Source organism: Dendronephthya gigantea, unplaced genomic scaffold, assembly GCF_004324835.1.
Source record: "Dendronephthya gigantea isolate DGI-Jeju-01 unplaced genomic scaffold, DenGig_1.0 000106F, whole genome shotgun sequence".
Classification (NCBI taxonomy): Eukaryota; Metazoa; Cnidaria; class Anthozoa; order Malacalcyonacea; family Nephtheidae; genus Dendronephthya; species Dendronephthya gigantea.
Window position 1 is genome coordinate 495,946 of NW_021163116.1, and position 23,137 is coordinate 519,082.

The 23,137-nt window shown below is 37.0% G+C and overlaps 1 protein-coding gene across 1 annotated transcript; it reads right to left on the reverse strand.

The window, feature by feature from the left end:
• Positions 1-18,918: 18,918 nt before the first annotated feature.
• On the reverse strand, positions 18,919-21,460 carry LOC114534783 (zinc finger MYM-type protein 1-like). The gene is made up of 2 exons (XM_028556252.1): positions 21,128-21,460; positions 18,919-19,776 (listed from the first exon to the last, which is right to left on the reverse strand). Exons 1-2 carry the CDS (start codon positions 21,458-21,460, stop codon positions 18,919-18,921), a joined length of 1,191 nt encoding a protein of 396 aa, XP_028412053.1.
• Positions 21,461-23,137: the final 1,677 nt, after the last annotated feature.

A 23,137-nucleotide genomic window follows, 5' to 3' on the forward strand; every position in this document is an offset into this window, starting at 1 on the left:
AAGAGTACCCCTACTTTGTTTTTTTCTCTGAGTCTTCCTCTTTTTCCTCTGAACCCTCCTTTTTGCCCTCATCAAGAATCTTCTATCATTTGGTGCTAATCCTAACCAATCTCTTTGCATAAAAGTAGTTCCTCCTTTTTGGTTATTTTTCTTTCTCTTCCCCTTATTCTTCTTCCTCTTCTTCCTCTCCTCAATCTCCTTTTTCTCTTTATTATGCTGGTCAATAAAACTTTTTCCTAACTTATTGAAAAAACTTATTCCAAAATCAAAACCTTTTCCCAGTTGAGTCTCGTCCTTACTCTCCGGAAGATTAAACAATACTCTTTTCTTTGGAATATTGTTTATGTTTTTATCTTCATCTTTTGTATTTCTCCATCTCTCCTCATTTCTTACTAAATCTCTAGGGACATTGATTTTATTTAAAGTCTGAAAAAACTCACGCACACCCACAGGATTAAAAGATTTACGAGATCTCATGCGAAGCGAAGCGTACTTTAAAGTCGAAGGTCGTAAGCTTGGATCGTTGCCGTTAGCAATGCGATCTACGTTTGTGTCTACATCCGCATCTGTATCCACTGGTTCTTATACTTCTCCAACGTTCAGGTTTGTTTCGAGTGAAATGTTTAGTGTTACGCCTTGTGTAATTTATAATGAAGTCAATTTAAAATGGTTTTTCATCAGGGTTTCCACAATGATGAAAAGCCTTCTTTTAAAGCATTTAATAATAAAACCGCTGATAATTAATAAATATATGATTAATGATATATTTAAGTTTGTCGAGGATATTAAGAAAAAGCAAGTAGGTGCTTCAGAGATTTTGGTGTCCTATGATGTGACCGCGTTGTTCACCAACTGCCTGTGGACGAGACGATCGATTATATAGTTAATAAGGCATTTAGTGATAATTGGTTTAATGAGACTTATAGGCTCAATTTAACAAAGAAACAGCTGAAAAAATTGCTCGAAATGGCAACTAAGAACCAACTTTTTCAGTTCGAGGGACAGTTATTCCAACAGATAGACGGCGTTGCCATGGAATCCCCTTTGGGGCCACTTATGGCAAATGCAATAATGTGTTCAATAGAAGAAGAATTGGAAAAGAATGGCGAAATGGCAAATGATTACAATCGTTATGTTGATGACACATTAAGTGTTGCTATGGATATCCATGAGGCGAACAGTTTCCACCAGACCTTGAATAATGCCCACCCTTCGCTTTCGTTTACTATGGAAGTTCAAGATGAGGATGGCCAACTCCTCTTTCTTGGCTCGCTAATGACTAAAGAAGAGAATCACATTACAACAAGTGTTTATCAAAAGCCTACTAATACAGGTCTGCTTTTGCACTATCAAAGTCAAGTTGATAACCGCTATAAAACAGGACTGATTAAGACATTGCTACATCGGGCAAAGAGGCTGTCATCATCTCCTCAAGTATTTAAAGAAGAATGCGAAAGAATTCTTTCAATGTTTGTTCAAGTCCATCATTTTAAAGTTTGTGAACGATAAATCTATCTGTATCCCTATCCATGAAAACAACGCTACTGAAACTGGGACCGATAGCAGTGATATTAACATCATTTTACCATTCAAAGATGAAAAAGTCAGCAAGTGAAGTAAGGAAACAGCTGTCCAATCTGTCAATGAAGTTGGGGAAATCTCTACGACCTGTTTTTGTTAGTAGGAAAATCAAAGCGGAATTGAGAATACGTGAGAAAAATCTTGTGTTGTTTACCAATTCAAGGGTGACCAGTGCGATGCTGGTTATGTCGAGTACACGACTCGACACTTATACCAACACATTGAAGAGCATAAAATGAGCACTGTGGGGAAACATGTCAAAGAAATACATGGACAGAGTGTAGACAACCTTAACAAACAGTTTTCCGTCCTTCGCAAATGAAGGAACAAATTCGATTGTTTAGTTTATGAGATGCTATTAATCAAACAATATAAGCCTAATCTCCATGGACAATCGGACTCGATAAAATCAAAACTGTTCTAAGTCATTAGTTTTTACTTACTACATGTAATTATTGTAATATATTCCATTTTTATCTTTAGACTATTTAAACTAGTGTAGTGTATTTAACCTTTATTCTTGATAATGACGTTAAGATGACATCAAAACGTTGAATCAATTTTTTATCGCTAATTTTTATTATTAAATGGTTTCCACAATGAAAGGAAATTTCCTTGCAATTGACAACCGGCATAAGAGATGGACAATCTGTGTTCATAGGCTATATTATGCATTCTTTTCAAAAGTTAAAATGCGTCGTGTAAAATGCATGGATGCATTTTTTTTCTAAACTGCACTTTCCAAACTATACCATTACCTATGCAGAAACCATGCAAAAAAAACACCATGCCAGAATTAGAAATGTATTGCGGAAATATCCTAAACCTTGTAAAATAATTCATAATTCTTTCATCACAGATCTGTTGTGCCGGCAGAAAAAGGCCGGTGGTTACTGTCTCAAGATCACTCTCGCCAAAAAAAATGGCAATAAGATAACCGATCCATCAAGGCAGACTTACATTACAATCAATGATACAACTGCTAATGTTCCTTACATAGCAACGCAATGTCAAGAGGAGTTTAGTAACCAATCATTGATTCTTGTGTCAGGAAATGGTCTGCAGATAGAAGATAATGAGGCAATGAGAGGTATTCAATATAACTATACCACAAAATCGGTTTGTAATCTTTACACACAGAAATTTAATAATCACCTACAGGTTTAAAACAAGTATGTTCTCCTTCTTGTTACGTTAGGACTTATATTTTGGAAAGCTAACTCAAGAAAAGTATTTGCTATCCCAGCTCCCGCAGTTAAGAAGGAAGTCAGTGTTGTAGATATTGATGATTCAGACTCAGAATCAACTTTCTCGGCCGTCAAATCAGGTACATTGCAAATTCCGATCTGCTTACTTATAAAAAGATTACTCATAATTCATATTTAAATTGTACTTTTTGTAATCAAACAATAAATTTCTACAGAGAATTGTAAAATTTGATGCCAGCACGTATAGTATACAAAACGTAGGTGTAAGTGAGCACCACAGAGAATGATATTATTCGGATAACTGACAATTACATGCATGTATAACTGAAAATATGAATAAAATTTTCGAGATGAAAAAGATGAAAAATTGAAAGATTTGGTAAAGATGGCTGTTACGGAAAGCCTGGATTCTGTACAGCAAGCATTTAAAGTAAGTGTGCAGGAAGCATTGAAAAGTCAAATGAGCCATCAAGGTTTCATAAAAAAAGCGGTTGAAGGAGCATTGTTTAGTGAAATTCTTGAATTTGTACGCTGCATAATTTGCAAGGAGGAGACAAATCCTCCCGTTGTCGTTGCCACATGTTGTGAATCAATTATTGGTTGCCAGCAATGTGTAAAAATAGGTCCGCAATGTGGACATGCGCCCGCTGCTTTTAATAATTGAACTCATGACAGACTCATGTTGTTGCAGTACGCCTTGTGGAGTTACATAAAAGGCATAACTTATTTGAAGGCTTGATAAAGTGTGAGCAAACGACCGATCACAAATTCCATTATATTTGCGCACGCGCTTGGTTAATACACGTGTTAGCGTTTGGTTTGGTAAGGGCGGCCTGGCACCGAGTAGTCCTGCTTTGGTTCGGTATACGTCGCGTGTGTGACGTCTTTGTACCACAAACATTAAAGACCCAACCACGACAAAAAAACAAAACGCGAAGAACGAACATACTACTTAACATATACGAAGTTTATTACGTTGGGATCATCGGCCGTATACGTCGTATGTGACATTATTGTGCCACAAATTAGCATTGACCGTGACCAACAATGACAGCAGGAGGCTACATGACAGCTAAGGGCTGGACAGCGGGTGCAAGATAGAAGCCCTGAAGGTTATTTCCGCCATGTTGCCTGCGGTGCAGAACCTCAGTGTGCAAAACTACTGTCTACTGGGCGGCCCGTCATTTTACATTAAGATTCAATACAAATGACGGCCAAAGAATGTTTTCGTTTTTGTCGCTTTTGACCAAAACAAGTAGGGGATGGTTTAATTTAACTATTTCTATAAACGAAGCACTGTGTTGTTGTGGCAAGGTGGACGGAATTTCGTTCGAATCGATTGCTTGTAAGTGTGAAAATTGATGGCTATTATAATGAGGTGTTTGGCGGCTATCAGGTATTGCGGCAGTCGCGGGCTTGTCATCTCGCGGAAATGCAAATATGAACGTTCTTCGTTTTGGCTTCAAGTAATCCGCTGCAATCACAGAATGCCGAAGATCGGAAGATGACCTTTGTTCAAAAAGGTATTGTATGTACGCCATACACTTCACTTTCAACCTTTCTTAATTCTTCATTATAGTTTATTCTGATGTTCAATAGCAGTCAATAAGAGTAAAAAAGACTTGTTTAGAAGTGCAATTAGTCTTGGGACCTTGGGACGGGACATACTGGTGGTCTCAGTACGTAAGGTTAATTCAAATCAGTGCTCGCCGGTCAGTCGCCGAAAACCTCATTATAATGGGTTGTTTAATTAAATAGCCATCAATTTTCACACTTAGAAGCAATTGATTCGAACGAAATTCCGTCCACCTTGCCACAACAACACAGTGATTCGTTAGAAATAGACAAATAGTTAAGTTAAAGCATCCCCTACTTGTTTTTGTCAAAAGCGGCAAAAACGAAAACATTTTTTGGCGGCCACTTGTATGAATCTTAATGTAAATTGCGGCCTTTGGCGGCTGCACGACTAGAACCTAGTAGTTTTGCACCGCAGGCAACATGGCGGAAATAACCTTGGGGGGTCTAATTACAGCTCATGGGCACAAAAACCGCGTGACATGTAAATGTAATTCAGACTGTGAGTATTATAGCCAACGATCAAGATGTCATCTGGCAGCAAAAGTAGAAAAAACAGGTCCTCCGATGCTGTCCTGTCCAAAGAAAAACGTACAAGTGCTCCTCAACCACCTAGTTCGGTCATCACAAAGGAATGTGGCCCAAGCTCTGTCACCTCTGTTCCTTCTACAGTCACGCAGGAAAGTGGAACTACAATTACATCGCTGTCACGGCCACGACAGCCATTTTTAGCTTCGCCTTCAGCATCGTGGTCTTCACCTACAAAGACTGCGCAGCAGACTATTATTGGTTACGTACACTGTCTGTCTCCGCCAAAACGCAATAAAAAAGATACGATGAACTACTCGACGTTAATGCTGCAGACTAGCGACAACGGTCCACCTAAAGATGCCCTACTGTACTCCAAACATAAGAGACCACTACTGAAGAACAGCGAAGACTGCCACACACCTGTGAAGATCCAACATTTTACGTATACCGATGACGGGTCAAACAAAGTCATAATAAACGACAAGACACAGATTTCAGTACCTGATCAAACTGAATATTGTTTTCAGTATAAAGAGATGCAGACACCAGAAGTGATGTGTACAGCAGTTGCAGAAATATTACAGTCTTCCAATGAGTGGGATTTGGTAAAGTTCTGTGGTAAAGCTGTACACGTAGGTGAAGCATCAGTTGTTAGCAAAAAATTGCTAAAGCTGGTCAAAGCAACGTTTGCTGATGGCACAGGAACAATCAGTGTAGATCTGTGGGAGCAGCACATTGACATGGTTAAATGTGGAAAAGTTTACTCAATTTCACCGATACAAGTTCGAATTTGGAATGACAAAAAGAAACTGAGCACTACCCGTAATTCAGTTATTACTGAAGTCATGGATGATCCCATGCTCGAAGCAGTATCCATTTCACAAGAAGAGATGAAGTCGCACTGTCTGCTGGTAACTTTGGAGGTACCATGTATCCATTCGATAGAGAGTGTAGAACCGTTTATATCTTGTGTGAACTGCTCTCGAAAGCTTTTGCAGCCAAATTCAAAGGTCGTTCATTGTGATCGGTGTGGCTATACAATGCGGGTCTCAAATTGCGTAAACCAACTTTGTGCCAAAATTGTGGTTCATAATAATTCTACTGAAAACGACGTTTTACATCTCACTGCTTTTCAAGACATCCTAGAGGCCGTTGTGCAAGGTACCATAAGTTCTTTGTCACACACTGAAGTTGCAGAACAACTCTTGCTGTTGGACAACCTAAGTATTACTTACAATCGTGAGAGTCTGGTTATAAAAGACATTCAGTTTGGCTAGAAAAAAGGGAAATGTAGCCATTTGCCAATAGTTTTGTTGTTCCTGACAGTTTTGACATTCCAATTGACTGGCGTTGATTTTAGAAAGTATTGTTAATATTTTGCTAAAATTCAGGCGAAGTAAGTTAGACTTAATTGGGCTTGTTGGAGTTCTTCATGTTTATGTTAATGCAGGTTTTGTTAACACTGGAAGACATTCTTGACTTTATTTTTAATTAGCAATTTTCCATAAGTTATTAATAATTTGTTATAGTTGTCTTAGTCAGGGGCGGATCTAGGATTTTTTTTACGTTAGTCAAAATTTTCGCAGGTCAATACTCAAGTCAATTCTACGTTTACAGAGTAAGAAGAATTTTCGCTCCCCCCCCCTAGATTGATGAAATTAGTTATATTTCACAGTTTACTAGCTGATTCGATATAAATCACACCTTTATTGTATTGAGCTTGGTCAAAGCAAAATTGCTTTATAAGTTTATAGCAGAAACACGCGGGCCACATAACAAGCATTAATATATAATACTATTAAACATGTCTGGATATTATTTCTACGGTGCAGACATATAAACATACAGACATAACATGATTTTACAAATATTCATATTCAAAATTCAAAATCTATCACACTTTTAAATAATACAGATAATTATAACACACCAGCTCGCTCAGCTAATATGAATAAACAATACAACAAATGAGAATATGAACTGCTCCAAATTCTAAATATTAATATAATTTTATGACATTTGACCGGCGGCGGGCGAATGCAAATAAATGCTAATAAAGGCAGCTTCAAAGTCCAAGTGAAATATACAGCTTATGTTATCGTTCCGTTTATAGTTTATATTAACTTATAGTATTATCGGAGAATAGTTTAAATAAACATGAACAGAGAGTGAATATTAAATTTACCTTCGCGTAGAACACTCGACATTACACTTCTCGATTCGTTACGCAAACGAGTATATTATGAAAACAAACCTCCATAGCAAAATTACTCGACAACATGTTATCAGCAATGGTTATCAGTGCCACAAATAGCGTCCGTTGCAAAGAACTGTATTCGACTGCAAAAGCTTTCTCTGCATGAAGTCATCCGGAAAGCTCAAAACGAAAGCTCACAGGCTCTGGCTCACAGGCACACCTCCAGAACGAGCAGACCAAACCCCCAAAACGAGCAGACCAAACCCCCAAAACGAGCAGACCAACCCCCAAAACGAGCAGAATTTTTGTCTCCATGGAAACTACCGAATGGGCCAATCAGATTGATGAGAAACGCCCCTAACCAACCTCCAAAACGAGCAGACCAAACCTCCAGAACGAGCAGAATTTTTGTCTCCATAGAAACGAATGAAAATATTGCGCAAGTCTGCATTCAGGAGCGAGGAAATCGAACGAGATCAGTGTTTATTTAATTTATCAAGCGCAAAAATTATTATGCGACTGTACAAATTTACAACAGGACTGCGATCTGAAAAATATAATCTCACTGCATTTAATTAGTGCGAAATTTTTACGTTAGTCGCGTGATCGGTGTGACTACCCCTAGATCCGCCCCTGGTCTTAGTCATGTACAATCAGCATTATATATGCTGTCTTATTTCTTGATTTTTCAGTTTTGAGGGAATAAAATAATTTCAAGTTTGTTGGTGTGGTTTGTATTACTCTGGGCTGGGTTGGCATATGTAATAGATAAACCTTTGAGGCTACCAAGAGCGAATGCTTTAGAAGTTCCTGTCTTTGTGGAAAGTTGTGGTGTCTCCAGACATTACATGTCTTTGTTGCATCAAATAAACAACACATAGTCTGATTTTTACTCCTTTATTTTTTCCAAATAAAACCTAGTTTACATGCATCCAAGTTTTTACATTATAATCTAATATTAGTACTCATTAAAAGATGTTTCAAAACAATCAGTGTGGGTATGTTATTAGAGAACAACTGATTTTATAATCCAGTACTTTGCTTGTTTTTAAAAATATCTAGATATTCAACATAGTTACAGTATTAGCAGTGGCAAAATATGCATGAATCATCAAGCATTTGTTTCACTGTCTGTGTCAGTAACTTAATGGATAAGAATTACAACTGTATTGCACTGTCCATTCCTGAATTAGAACATAATACCTTGGTATAGTACTGTATAATATAACCAGGCAGATATGTATAATACATTATGCCAACATCATGTATTGCTTTACAATATAAGTCATGCAAGTAGGTACAGATTTCTATGTTGCAGTTTAATGCTGTAGGTTAGCATGAGTATTTGGGAATGCGGCAAATCTGTATCCATGGAATGATCAATTTGCTGGTCATGTTGCTTTCTACCAACACCAGGATGTTTCAGTATTGATTGATTCATTCATCAAGCATTCAGCATGTATCAAATTATGTTGGAAGGTGCCTGTTTGACCAGTTTTGCGTAGATGACTGTTCAGGTGGCTGGTAATTCTAGAGTAAAGAATGTAATTAAGTTAATTGTAACAATTATGCTCCAACAACTATTCAGTATTGATGTGATGAGTGCAGAACTGATGAAATCATAGTACATACCTTAATAATTATTTCCTTGCGGCACGACCACACCATATGAGTTAACTTGACAGTCTGTGAATGACTATCAAGATAAGTTGAAGGCCAATGCAAGAGTTGGCCTTGTCAATAATCATGCATTACTTATCGAGGTTGAGGACAGTCGGAATACAAATTTTTAATCTTAAATCCAGCCAGCAATTACCCCATCATTGGCAAGTTTGGGAGTTCCAATAATTGCCTTCTGTATAATATGTGTACTATGGACAATACTAACAATATTATTTTTTTTGTTTATCAGAATACTGACCATTTAATTTAGAAGCCAGATCATACACTGGTATTAGCGATATACAGTGACTTTTCATAGTAATTATCCACTTTTTCACTGGCATGCATTGGAGGACACTAGTGGTGATTATCACTATGGACATTATATTATTCATGTTATCACAATTAATTGTTTGACATACCACTGAAAGAGGTTGACTTATTAGGTTCACTCACATGAAATCCATACTGCTTTATGGTCACTAAAATATGATTCAAGGACACCTGATGCTGTCTGAGAGTCAGGAATATTTGTAAAGACATGATCAATTAGTGTCTGATTGTCTGTTGTAACATCACAGATTAACTGTCTATAACCATTGTCTCTCACCATGACGTTGTAAAATGGTTGTCGTTCTGTGTTCACAAGCCAGTTGACATTAAAATCACCAATCACAATATTTTCTAACGTAGTATGTTCATGTAAAATATTAAGTAATGCTGAGCTGAAATCTCTCAAAGGAACTTTTGGTGAGCGGTACACTGCAATGATAGTGGTATCAACTTTGCTGTTTACTTTGATCACCGTGAACTCAATACCATTAATGTTGTGACAATATGGATATCCTGGTACAAATGGTACTCTGCTGTATACTGCTGTCCCACCATATCCTCTTGTGTTTGTACGTTGGTTAAACATAGAGTCATTTCTGAAAAGTTGGAAACCATCCATTGTATACATTGCATCATCATCAAATGGACTAAATCGTGTTTCTGTAAATATTGCTACGTCAACATTGCGGTAATTGTAGTCTTTACGGACATCATCAATGTGTTTGTGTAAAGAACGAGCATTTAAATGGCATATGTTCAAATCAGCCGGTTGTTCAAAGTCGTAAAATGGCGTGTAACACAGTTGCAAATATTTTTCCGTTCTTAATTTCTCCATCTCTGTTACAACTTTCGCATCAACAGCTATTTTACTTTCACACAGGTCAGTAACATATAAACCATCAATTGAAGTTACTCTACTTAGTGCAACATAATGTATGTGAGAAAATGCTCTTGTGGTATTTAGATTTACCACTATTTCAGATACAGTGCTACCTTGACTTTTATGGACGGTTTTTGCAGCAGCTAGTCTTAGTGGAAACTGTTTTCTTACAACTTGAGCAGCCTTATTTCTAGCAACAGCAAATTGGCTAGTAACAGGTTTAATTGGTGTCCATGAACGTTCAATACCTTGGACATAAAGGTGCCTATTTTCTTGTCTGGTTTTCTTACCAACATCTTCATGGTCAAACTCGACCCATACTATACCAGATGGTCTGTTCACTTGGTTTAATTGAACTAATTTAATAATATTCCCAGCTCCATTTGTTAGGCCATCATCAGTTCTTACATTCAAAACCATCTCAGTTCTTAAACCGTCAGCAAGTTGTAAGTTTTTTGCAAGTTGTTTGGTATTCCTTAAGGTCATCTTTACTACTTGACTCAAAATTTTCTCATGTAATTCTGCAGTATTTGCCCCAATAACGCTATCCTGTGCTTTAATGTTATATTTGTTACCGGTAGCTTGGTTATAGACTGCTTGGTTATATTCATCAACACTGTCATTTTTTATAAACAGCCTCGGAGCATCTGGTGGACAGTCTGTCTCAGCAACACATCTTTCTTTGATCTTTAAAATGTAATTCTCTGTTTGTTTTCCTTCTCTTAAACGGTTTAAGATTTCTGCAAATTCTTTGCTTTCCCTTTGCCTCATAATTTCAGTCAATTCAAACATTTTAAAGTGCTTATTCCAAAGGTTAGGTGAAAGTATGCTGTATTCTGAATTTTGGATGTCATTAAAAATATAACCATCAAATACAGGTGGTAATTGAAATAAATCACCAATTGCAATAATGGAAACACTTCCAAAATCTTCTTTGCTGCCTTTAATGTCTTTTAAACGATTGTTGATCTGAACTGTGAACATGTTATTTCCAACCATGGAGATTTCATCCAGTAATATTAGTTTCACACCTCCTAACTGAGATCGCAATGTGTTTAACCTGCTGGAATCTAATGGTTTATAATGTTTAAGAGATTGACTGGCTGGTATTGCAAGAGTGCTATGTATTGTGTTACCTTTAATCAGGTAGGCAGCTTTACCAGTTGGGGCTAATAAAAGTATTTTAACTTGATGAAAATCTTCACCAGCACGTGTGTTATAGTATTTCAGAGCCGCCTGGTAAACTGATTTGGTTAGATGAGATTTTCCAACACCTCCTCCACCACTTAAGAAACAATAAAATGGTTTATCTGATGTTTTAATGAGATGCAAAGCATGATAAAAAAATTCCTTTTGTTTCTTGTTCAGTGATTGTACCATTGTTCTATATTCATCATCTTGCATTTCATTTAACATAAGTGGTTCACTGGTTACTGATGTTGATGGAATACCAAGATCACCTGATAAGTCGTATGTTTCATTTAAATCAGGATGTAAGTCAACATCACCTTCATTTTGATCTTGTAGCTCATTATCCTGTGTAACTGGAGCAATGTTACGAAACTCATCATCATCGTCATCTAGGTTTAACCTGCTTTGAATATCATTCAAATCCTCAGCACAAACAGCATATTGATTCATTTGTTCAGTTATTTCATCAGCATGGGTTAAATAATGGTCCTTATAGGAGGAATATTTCCGAATTAAATCAGTTTCTTCATTTCTCCAATGGGTGAAAAGCATAAGTAATTCTCGATAATGGTTTTCTGGGTCTGCTTCTTTGTTGAACCACACACTTCTGATAATACGAGCTTTCTGTCTTTTGTTTGGTTTGCCTTTCAACATTTCTGTGTTTATTTCATCACATAGTTCATCATCATTATTTTCATCATCAATGGTTTCTTGTGGGAGACAGTCAATATCTATTTTAGTTGATTTCTTTTGATATGGCTTTGAGCCACAAGAATCATACCATGCTGCCCAATCAGCTAAAGTGAGATTTTCAAGAGAATGTGGCCGTTCTATATATCGCTTTAAAAGACCCCCTGCATGAATTTCCTCTGAATCATCTTCCATAAGTTTAATTTCAGCCAATGGTTTTAACAGCTGGACTCTATTTTGTGGAGGTGATGTTGGAATAAAAACCACACTTCGAGAAGCTTTTCTCATTGGCAATTGAAGTGTGATATAGACTGCTTCTTGAGCACTGATTTCAACACTGTTCAAAAATTTGTTACCAATGTCTCGTACTTGCTGTTTAATACTAGAATTACCTTTCCTTGCTTCTTCACATGCATTGCGTAATAGTTCACTCATACCTTTCTGTGCTTTAGAAATGTAAGAGACAATATACATTGCACAGGCATATACATCAAGAACAAACTGGATGTCCATATTAGCTCTCCATGCTTTAAGGCAAGCTGGGTTGTAATTATTTACTCTAATTTCATTTGGCTGTCTCTTTAAATATATTGTTGGACAATTTAGAGACGAGCGCAAAGCTAAAATATATCTTTGTTCTGACACACCTAATTCTTGAAGGAACTCATTGAATGTGACATCTTGTCCATCTTTCATATCATTAAGTTTTGTCATGATATCTTTCCATTGTTGCTTAAGTGTTTTTATGTCAGTTTCAGAAAATGTGTCTTCAAGAGGAGATAATATTGTTGTTGAGCTCATAGGTGGTTGGGGATAATTAAATCTGCAAACATTTTTTGATTTCTTTTTGCATGTGTGGGAGTGTCTATGCATTTGGCGATTAACAAGATCAAGCAGTTCTGGGTCATCCTGTGGTTTTTGACATGAAATAATTTGGTCAATGAATGATGTCACATCCTTATCTTCACTAACTCCAAACAATGGTGCATTTTCAAGCCATATCAGCATATGTATATGAGGTGAACCTCGTTGTTGATATTAAACTCTGTAGAACCAATCTTTAATTTTTCCTAAGGGTGCAGTAGTAGACATCAAAAATTGTGTTAGAAATGTATTGAATTGAAAGTCAAAGTGTCTGGCACATGTTACTGGATCACTTTGAATCAATCTGCATTTCTCATTCCAATCCAAATTCTCAAGTTCATCATCAGTGTATTCTTTATGATCAACAAGTTTGCCAAGAATTCTTAGTAAATGGTTCCACTTAGTTTCAGCAGATGAGAAACTACAAAATAATGTTGCTGGGCCAAGTTGACGAATCATAGCAAATAAATCCTTTTTTGCCTTTTCAAAATAAGGTGGTGACCCCCGTAAAGCTCTCAAAAATTTATACCCTTCATCATGGTGAATGAGGCTCTCAAGGTTGCCTTGTTGTTTTAATTGGCCAGCCGTCACTGGTTGGTTGCCTACTTTACATTTTCTCAAAGCAATTTGAGATTTTCCTAACAGGATTTTCATTTGCAGTTTTTTTGTTTTAAAAAAGATATTTTCTACACACATAGCAGCTCTCCGATCTGACCGTCTCAATTCAGACTTACAAATTTCACTGTAATAAGCACTAACAAGTCTTTCTTTATCATCTGGTCTCTTTTGTCCTAAAAATATACCAGGATATGCTAACTCTTCTGAATGTTGGTCTTGAAATATACTTAGTGGTGTGTTTCCTTCTCCTGGTGCAATACTATAGATGCCTTCCCTTTCACTATCACTAAGAAAATCTGTTGCAGTCAGCATGCTATCAGTAACTCCTGCTGGTATTTCAGCCTCAACCTCAGTCCAAGGATCATTATTGATATCTGTGTCATTGTTTAGTTGGGAATTGCAGCTATCATAATTATCAGATGTATCTCTTTGTACATCCAGATCTACACTATCATCATAATGATTTACCCACTGATGATTAATAGTTATTCCTTGTTCTCTGTATAGGTTACTGTTGTTCGCTAACCATGCAGCAGCTTGCAAAACTTTTCGTGGTCTTACATTTAGGGATAATGCTGAACTTTTATACTGTAAGCGTCTCTTTAAGTTAATTTTAATGGTGCCAGAATCGTGAGGTAACCTTGGTAGTATATTGGCAGTGTTAGTCACATCGGCTGGTACATTTACTATATTACCATTAATTTTTAATTGTTTACCTCTTGGTGCTTGCATAATTTTTTGGAATGCTAACCTTGGAGCAACAAGTCTACATTCCAATTCATTTAGGTCAAAGAAATCAGGTTTTTCAGGAAATTTCATACCATTTGTCACAGCACATGGTGGCACCTTGTTTTTCCGCAAGTACTCGTTACATGATTTACAAACCCATTCTTTTTTGTTTACACTAATTGTTCCTTGTAAATGTTTGGTCATGTTAGCATTTGTCAGTCGAATGTTATTTGCTTGTTGAACACTGTGTCTGTACCATAATTGGTCACAACATGTACAGATGTACATTGGTCCTTCTGACACTGCCTTGTGGAATTTTTTAACTAAATCAGTGAGACTATGTTTCTTTTGACATTTTTGCCTCTTTGCTTCAAGCCTATTTTTTCTGTGCTCAGATGTTTCATTTTCTAGTCTTTGTTGATCATGTTTTTGTTGTACTTCAAGCCTATTGTCTCTGTGCTCAGGTGTTTTATTTTCTCGTCTTTGTTGATCATGTTTTTGTTGCACCTGAAGCCTATTTTTTCTGTGCTCGGATGTTTCATTTTCTAGACTTTTTTGTTTATATTTACGTTTAAATTCAAGCCTATTTTTCCTCCTCTCAGGTGATTCGTTTTCTGGAATTTTATTATTATAGTTTTTTTATTGTTTGGAGCCTTATTTGTCTTTGCTCAATAGTTTCATTTTTTCGTTTTTCTCTGGTATATTCAGTTTGTCTTTGCAATCGTTTTTCCCTATGGTCATTACTTTCATTTGCTCTTTTACGTTTAGCATATTCCCTTTTCTTTGATAACCTTTTCTCTCTTTCCTCAAGTGTTTCAATTTTACGCTTGCCCATTTTGTGGTTCTGAGCACCTTGAGGAATTACAGTACTAGTTTCACTGTTTGATACTAGTTGACTTTGGACAAAAACATTGACACCTTTTAATTCAAATGGAATGATGTCACCAGGTGAAACAGTCTGAAAATATACAGTAAGCTCTTGAATATTTCTGATTTTGAATAAAATGCATTTTCCAAAGGGATTTGGTCTACCAAGTAAGTCTCTAGCATGAGAATCAAATATTCTAAAAGTCCCATTTGGCATTTTAAATATTGCCACAGTATTGCAACCAATTGTAAGCAGAGCAAAAGTATAGTTGAACTCAGTCAATGCAAATATTTTGTTGAACGCACTCTCAAGTGTAAAATGTGGTTCATCATTGCATACCATGAATACATCACCACAATATGAGTCACTGTACTGTAAATTGTATACTATCTCATTAATACAAATCATTTCAGGTACATCAGTTAAAAGCAGCAACTCTTTATTAACTGAATTAGTAATACATGAATAAAGACTATTTCCATGTAATAAAATTGTATTTAATAATTGTGAATCCCAGTTGTTAACATCTTGTATTTGGCTATAAACAATTGATGTCAAAGACATTGCCACACATTGCTTTCCAGCATTTTCTCCAAATCTGATCTGACATCCTTGACTGAAATCAGCACAGATAGTCGTAGAAGGATTAAAACAACATCATACAAAGTTGGTCCTGGGTTTGTCTCAATATCATTTGATAATCTCAGTAGACCAGGTACATACACTTGGTGATAACAAACCATTTTACAAAACCAAATAACCACCTCATTAGAATTCCTGTATTGTTTATCCATTTCTTTTAAAGTTGGTAAATAAAATACATTTAGATAAAATAACAACAACATAGTGTTCCAAAAAGTACCTTTTAAACGTCTTGCCATGTCTCTCTGTCTGAGAAAGTTCACATGTGTACCTACTTTCGCTCTATACTGTTCAATTGATACTCCCATTGTTGTTCAAGTTGTCTATATATTCAGCCGTGAATGTGACCGTGACACAACAATATAACTGGTATAAATGTTAGTGTTTAACTTGTTATTTCAGTATTTCAAATAAATAGCTTAATAGTTCAAGATAGTTCAAGATAACAGTTCAAGATAGTTCACGATAGTTCAAGATATTTCACTCAGATTTTTCACTCAGATTTTTCACTCAGAAAGATTGCGATGCAACACGCAATCTGCCTGACCGTTTGGTGTGGGTCAGTGCAAACACAAGTTTTTACACAAGGTTCCTGACAGTGAGTTCTTGTATTCAAACAACGAGTTGATTGAAGACCACGACCTCAGCGAAGTCGTTGGGGCTGAAAAAATGAATTAAGCGAATATTATTATGACCTCCATAGAAGTAGAATAGAAACAACGAAAATCTGACTGATGTTCAATGGACTAATGTCAGTCATGAGTCAAACATAGAACATCTGATTCTGAACATGACTGATGTAAAAACAGAATCACAATCACATCACACCCGATCCAGCTATTGAGATATATAAGTAAAAAAGTTACTGTACCTTAAATAATTTGCTGGAGACGACCAGCCGCAGCAAGTAGGAGTTTGTGAGTTCAAAAGCAAACAAAACAAAACGGAAAGAATGAACGTTATTACTACGAAGATCTATAGCACTTCGAGCATATTATGCCACATGGTTTCGATTCCTGAATAAGCCATCTGCGCATGCGCTTGGTACAATACACGCGAGACGCGCGTTAACGTTCGGTGGTTCGGACTTATACGTCGTGTGTGACGTCATTGTGCCACAAACATTTCCACAAGCAAGATCCAACCATGATAGCTAAGCGCTTCACTGTCCATGACAGCGGGCGCAAAAACGTGGATAGACTCTGGCAAAAATACATGTCCTAAATGCAGAGAAGAAGGCTTCAATTGCTCTACAATAAACCTAAAAGGCTTGGACAATTTTCTTTGAGGAGTACATCAGATACTATAACAGTATGGTTCGCACGAACTGTGCAAACATGAACACAACATTATATACAGTATCATGTTTTTTAAGTTTATGTTTCAATTAAGTTGGATAGTTGTCTGGTTATATTCACATATGCCATGACTGAAGCACAGAAATCAGTGTCATCGTTGTTGGCAAGCTTACCAAATGTTGCATCCCAGTTAATATTATTGTTATTAAACTGTCGTTCTCTTTCACACTGCGATGTTGGTGTTCCTGACAAGGGATCTCTACCAAACACAGGAAATTGGGTAATGTTTCCACCCATCTGCTCATAATCAGTAATGGCTTCTTCACTTGTCGGAACGGATGTGGGTGAAATATGAGATGCTCTCTATTGTTGCAGTTTCACAGATCGATAGGCTTTCCAGCTACTGTCAAGAAAAATCTGTAACTAAAACTGTGCCTTGCATGCAACAGAAAGCTTGATACTGCCAGTATAAAAAAATGCAGTATTTTATTAAACCACGTTATTTTGGAAATTTAATTCCTACATGCATGAATAATTAACCACCTGGGATAGAGTGATTATTCCATGACTGAACGACCTTTTGCATGCCCACATGCGCACACTTCAAAGTAATTGTAGAGACACAGAATTTCACATCGTCAAATTCCATATTGATCAAGGTGTTCTCTTCCATTCTTCTGAGAGCATTCTTGATAGGATAGTTCACCCTGGCATTCACTTCTACCCATATTCTCTCAATGACAATATTCTGAACATAAAAAGTCTAGAATTTATTATCGATACAATGTAATTATTTTTTTAGAAACGAATATGCGTGCCGCACCTGAAAATGTTTTCAGTTTACTCCATAGTTAATATATGAAGCTGTAAATGCACCCCCAAGACAATTTGTGCCTCTTTTTTTAATAAGTTTTGTATAATACACATTAACATAAAGTTGGGCTAGCTTTTACAATATGTGTTTCGCTCAATCGATCAAATACTCTACCTTTTTTGATTCAGTTTGACGATGCGGATCTCGAGTGAGGTTTGTTTGAAGGTGGGCCAATTTTTCTTGCACAAACAAGGTTAAGTAAAATTCTTTGCCATGGTCCACCCTGATTTGATCAAATAACCCTTCTTCGATAACAATTTTCCTGAACAATAATTCGATAATCATTGTTCGCAACTTATGATACAATGTCGTCCGCAACTAATGATACAATGTCGCCAGCAATTTCCTATCCATATACACTCTATACTGTATGTATAAATATAATGCCATCTATGCGGCAACACAATGAGCTCGGTAAGTCAAGGCCAAATTAAAGCTGCATGGTAGGATCTCGTTTCATAGCATATAATTTAAGAGCTCGATTTTGTTTTATTTTCTGAATATATCATTATATATCACGATGTTGTTCTTGACTGGCATGCAGGAAAATGCTGGTATGTATTTGGAAAACCCATCAATTGCACAAACGTGAGTCACACCATACATTGCCAGCTTTTCATTTTGGTCCAAATGAAGTTTATAACCATAGTAGTCAGCACAATACGGACGTGGGTTTGTTTGCCTTTCAGTACGCTCCCGACGTTGTTGTTGGTAAATGGGTGACACTCTATCTAGCGACTTTCTGACATGTTGTTCTGATGCCATACTTGATCCGAACTTGCTATCAAGATATCCATTCATCATCTTTCTTCCATATACAGGACCCACCTTCCAAAACACAATTATATTAATCATAGGCGTACGGGCATATTTTTTTTTAGGGGGGCTGCGCTTAAATTGCCCGAATGACATGACGTCATAGATTTTGTGACGTCATCATAAAATTATATAATCTGAGAAGACTACAAATGAAAGGATTTCCTTTGAAGATTGACAGGCGTAATATAAAAAGAAATATCATCCCTAGCCATTTAAATTCTAAACTAAGTATATTCATTACGATTTACAACGAAAGAAAAAGTGACTAACATAATAACATTTTATTTGATATATGAAATTCCGTCATGTTTTGCACTAGACATGCAAGGAATTTAGTTTTGTAAAACTATAATCTAGACTAGAAGAAATATGATTTACGATTACGTCGCTGTCCAAAAATGTCAATTATCTTTTCCATATCGTTCTTTAAAGTACTATTTGCATAAGCTCTCTCAATATTGATAAGGGCAATGCTGTTTAAGCGTTTTTGCCCCATTGTACTTCGAAGATAGGTTTTCAAGCGGCGAAGAGCGCTAAAAGATCTCTCAGCAGAGCAGGATGTTGCAGGGATCGTGGCCAGAATCGAAAATACTTTGTAAGCAACAGGAAGAACTTCATGAACACCATTTTCAAACATTTTCCTCACAATTTCAGCTGCGTTTTTTCTTTCAGGATCAGGGTTATCAGCATCAATATTCTCATAGACGTTTTTCTCACTGCCAAGAAGCTCACTGTCGATACTATAGAAGTCTGATACCAACTCAATATTCTTCATGGTCGGAGAGCTGCTGAAGACTATGTCTGCAAGTGCCAATAGCACCTCTTGATCATTACCTTCAAATCTATATTTCATCTCCGCGACAATCCTGTCAATGCTTAGGTAGTAACATGTGATACGATAGTGGTCTTCCACTGTTCGGTACTCCACTTCTGCATTCACTTCAGGCATTTCGCCGACGAGTGTCTGCAGCCGGCGTGATGGCTGTTTAAGTCTTGGTACCTTTGCATCTTTGAAATTGAAATCGGCACCCTCAATTTGTTCCTTGATTTTGTCTGCCATGATTTCAGCGCGCGACCACAAGAGATCAAAATTTTCCTGGGTACGACATTCACTTAGTGTTTTGATCACGCCATCAACACTCTTCTTTGCCATTACGACATCCATCTGCTTTCTTTGTAGGTATCTGCTCAAACCATCGGTGTTGGACAAAACAACCTTTAATACCATCAAACCAAAAACGAATCGAAAGTCACAAATCGAGTTAAGTAGGGAATTGCTGTCATTGTACGTCTTCGGATCACGATCTTTCGAGAGTGAGAGAAGAGCCTCGATGATCTTAGGCATTTGGTTTACCACTGCCTTTATACCTGCCCAGCGACAAGACCATCTAGTAGCGCTCTGCAATTTAATTGTCAGTTTAAAATCTTCGCACTCATCTTCGACTTCGATATCCTTGAAGATAGCGTGGCGTTTTTGGACTTCCTTCCAAAAAATTATGGAGATTCTGGATCACGCCTAAAGCTTTTTGAAGTGGCTCAATTGTGGTCATAGTATCTTGTAGCGCCAAGTTAAGCCGATGTCCATGGCAATGAACGTAGATACTAAGAGGTGAACACTCCTTCATACGTGCGGCAAGCCCTTTACGAGCGCCACTCATATTTGCAGCGCCATCAAAGCATTCTGCAACTATGTCTTCCAACTTCAACTCCAGCTTGCTAATGGCTGTCTTCACTAGCTCATATAATACTTCCCCTTCCGTGGATTTAGTTGAATAGAAACCAATAAATGTCTCTTTAGTTTCGCCATTGAAAACATATCTAAGGAAAATGGATACCTGCTCTGTTCGACTGATATCTGCTGTTTCGTCTACAACTATTCCGTAATAGTCGCTACTTCTCGCTTCAGCTGCTATCCTCTCAAGCATGACGTTTGCTACTATTTCTAGTAGTTCATTTTGAACAACAGGCGATGTCCACTGAGCATGTAACTGGAGCTGGCTTTGCAGTTTAGACCTCAGCCAAGGCAAATCGTTGCATCTTATGCAAAGTAACTCGAGAAAGTTCCCTCGATTTATGTCAGATACCTCCCATATATCATTCCGGGTCTCTTCATGACCTCTAATCGCAACATTCTGTTGCGCAGTATACATCAAGGATTGTATGATTACTTTTAAGTATTGTCTGTTACTGGCAACCTGGTCCTTGTGTGCAGTACTCAGCTGCTGTAGGACGGAAGTTTTGTTTCTCTGCATTGCTTTGAACTGAAGCCATCTTGCCATGGACCTGACATGGTTCTCGCTCTTGCCGTGTTTTGCTAGCTTTGCTGACTTCTTCCAATTCTTAAACACAAATGAAGTATCTTTCCCAAATTCCACGCAGGCAAAACACACGCATGCATCCTTATCCACTTCATAACTTATCCACGGATACTTCTTGTACCATTCAGATTGAAATCTTCGCACAAATGTTTCATTGCCGAATTTTCTTGCAGGATACTCCGCTAATATAGGCTGTTTTGGGGCGTGGGGGGACGAAATCTGTTCTGTATTTTCAATGGGAATGGAAACCTTTTCAGGCTGTTCGTCTAGAATATGTGCTGGTGAACTAAGATCATCCATTGGTGTAGCTGCTAGAATACTAGACATCGTCATTGATTCTGGTGTAACATTTTCGCTATCTGTCACTGTATTCTGTTCACTATTTTCTCTGAGCTGTGACAATGCATTTAATTCAACATCATCAATGAACGCCGTTATTGGTCCTTTGCTCACGAGTTCCTTCACATTTTTGTCCGGCAGATCTTCATCAAAAGACACTGTGGCTGCAAAGTCTTTACTACCACTCGATTCAGTTCCAGGTTGGATTATGTCATACTGCAGGTCATCGTCCTTGGTTGTCATGTTACTTTTTAAAAAGAAATTACTGATTTTCGACTGGGATGAGTCTGATGATTCCATTACTGGATGGCATTTTACTTTTTTACCATTATGAACCAATCGAGAATGCACCTCTTGATAATCACTATCGATTTCCTTATTGCATTCTCGCACCGAACACGGTGTCGGTACCGCCTTTTACGAGATGCCATACGCTTTATTAGAGCTTGGTTATTGAGTTTTGTAATATTCCAGGCGATTATTTATATAGCGACGAAGCGGTCAAAAAAGATAAAGGCCTGAGGAAACTGGAAAGACTAGTGTAAGTTTACTTCACATGCACACACATGTGGTTTAGATCCAACTCTATTATTCAATATTTCGCATTTGGTATTTATGCTCTCGTTCCATAGGGCGTGTACGCTTCCTTTATTATCTAGAATGCTATATTTATTATCAACTGCTATATTTATATATTAATCTCGGACGCACTTGCAATGGTGCATCCACGGCAGCTTACTTTTCCTTATTCTATTAGTATTAGCCTATATTTACATTTAATCCATTATCCGATATCCGTTACACTAGTCTAAACTGTGTGGTATAAAATTACTTATCCGATTGTGATCAAAACCAAATCCGGTTAATTTATAGCACTTAACCTTTAATAAAGGTTAATTTGACGCACATGCTTGAACCAGTTATGCGATCTATGCTAATATACACAACAGTTTCAGTTTAGCGTTATGGGTGAATAGATTCCCCGTCTAATCACCAGACCGTTGTAACGTCTTTGCCCGAATGACAAGACTCTTTTTGCCCGAATAGATTAATTCCCCAAAAAATTGGGGACGCTGCAGCCCCCCCAGCCCCACCCCCCCGTACGCCTATGATATTAATAGATGGAATGAACCTTATCATTTATAGGTTTTTGTGGATATGCATGCAATAGTACAATTTGTTAGAGAACATTTTATAGATACATATAATGTTAATATTTTTTATTAAAAAGTTTTAATATTTTTATTTTTCTAAAATGAATATTTTTATTTTAAAAAGTACTTCTACAGGCATTAGGAAAGTTCTAAAAATTGTCGCAGACGTTTTCAGCTCGTTTTCACCCGAGCTTCTTCAGTGGGTGGTTTAAGCTAAGATCAAGTCCAATGGATGTTATATACAAAGCTAGACTAAATTTACATATGGATTAAGGGATTAAGATATAGACATAGGGATTAAGATATAGCCAATTATGAGCTAAAACATTATTCCCTTAAGAATGACATAAGAATGTTATTTAAATGTTTATTGTTTTACCAATGCACCCGTATATATATATATATTATTATTATTATTATTACTAACGTATTTACCTCTGAGACAGCAACCCTCACTGCGTCATCAATTTGTTCATCAGAAACAATCCCCCTCCGTCGAATGCCTTTTTCCTGACAAAAACGTTTTATACTACGGGAACTGAAACCTCGGACCTCTGGATAGTTACTTTTCAAAACATCTGATAAATGTTCTATGGTGTTTCCTTCTTTGGACAAAAATTCTTGGATAAAAAGTTCATGCTCTTCCAGAGCAGCCATGCTCGATACTGATTTGATACCAAAAACGAAAAACGAAAAACAGAATTTTTTTTGAAATTCGTTTTTGTTGTTCGAGCAATTCAAAGTATAGAAATGACGATTTTTTTCA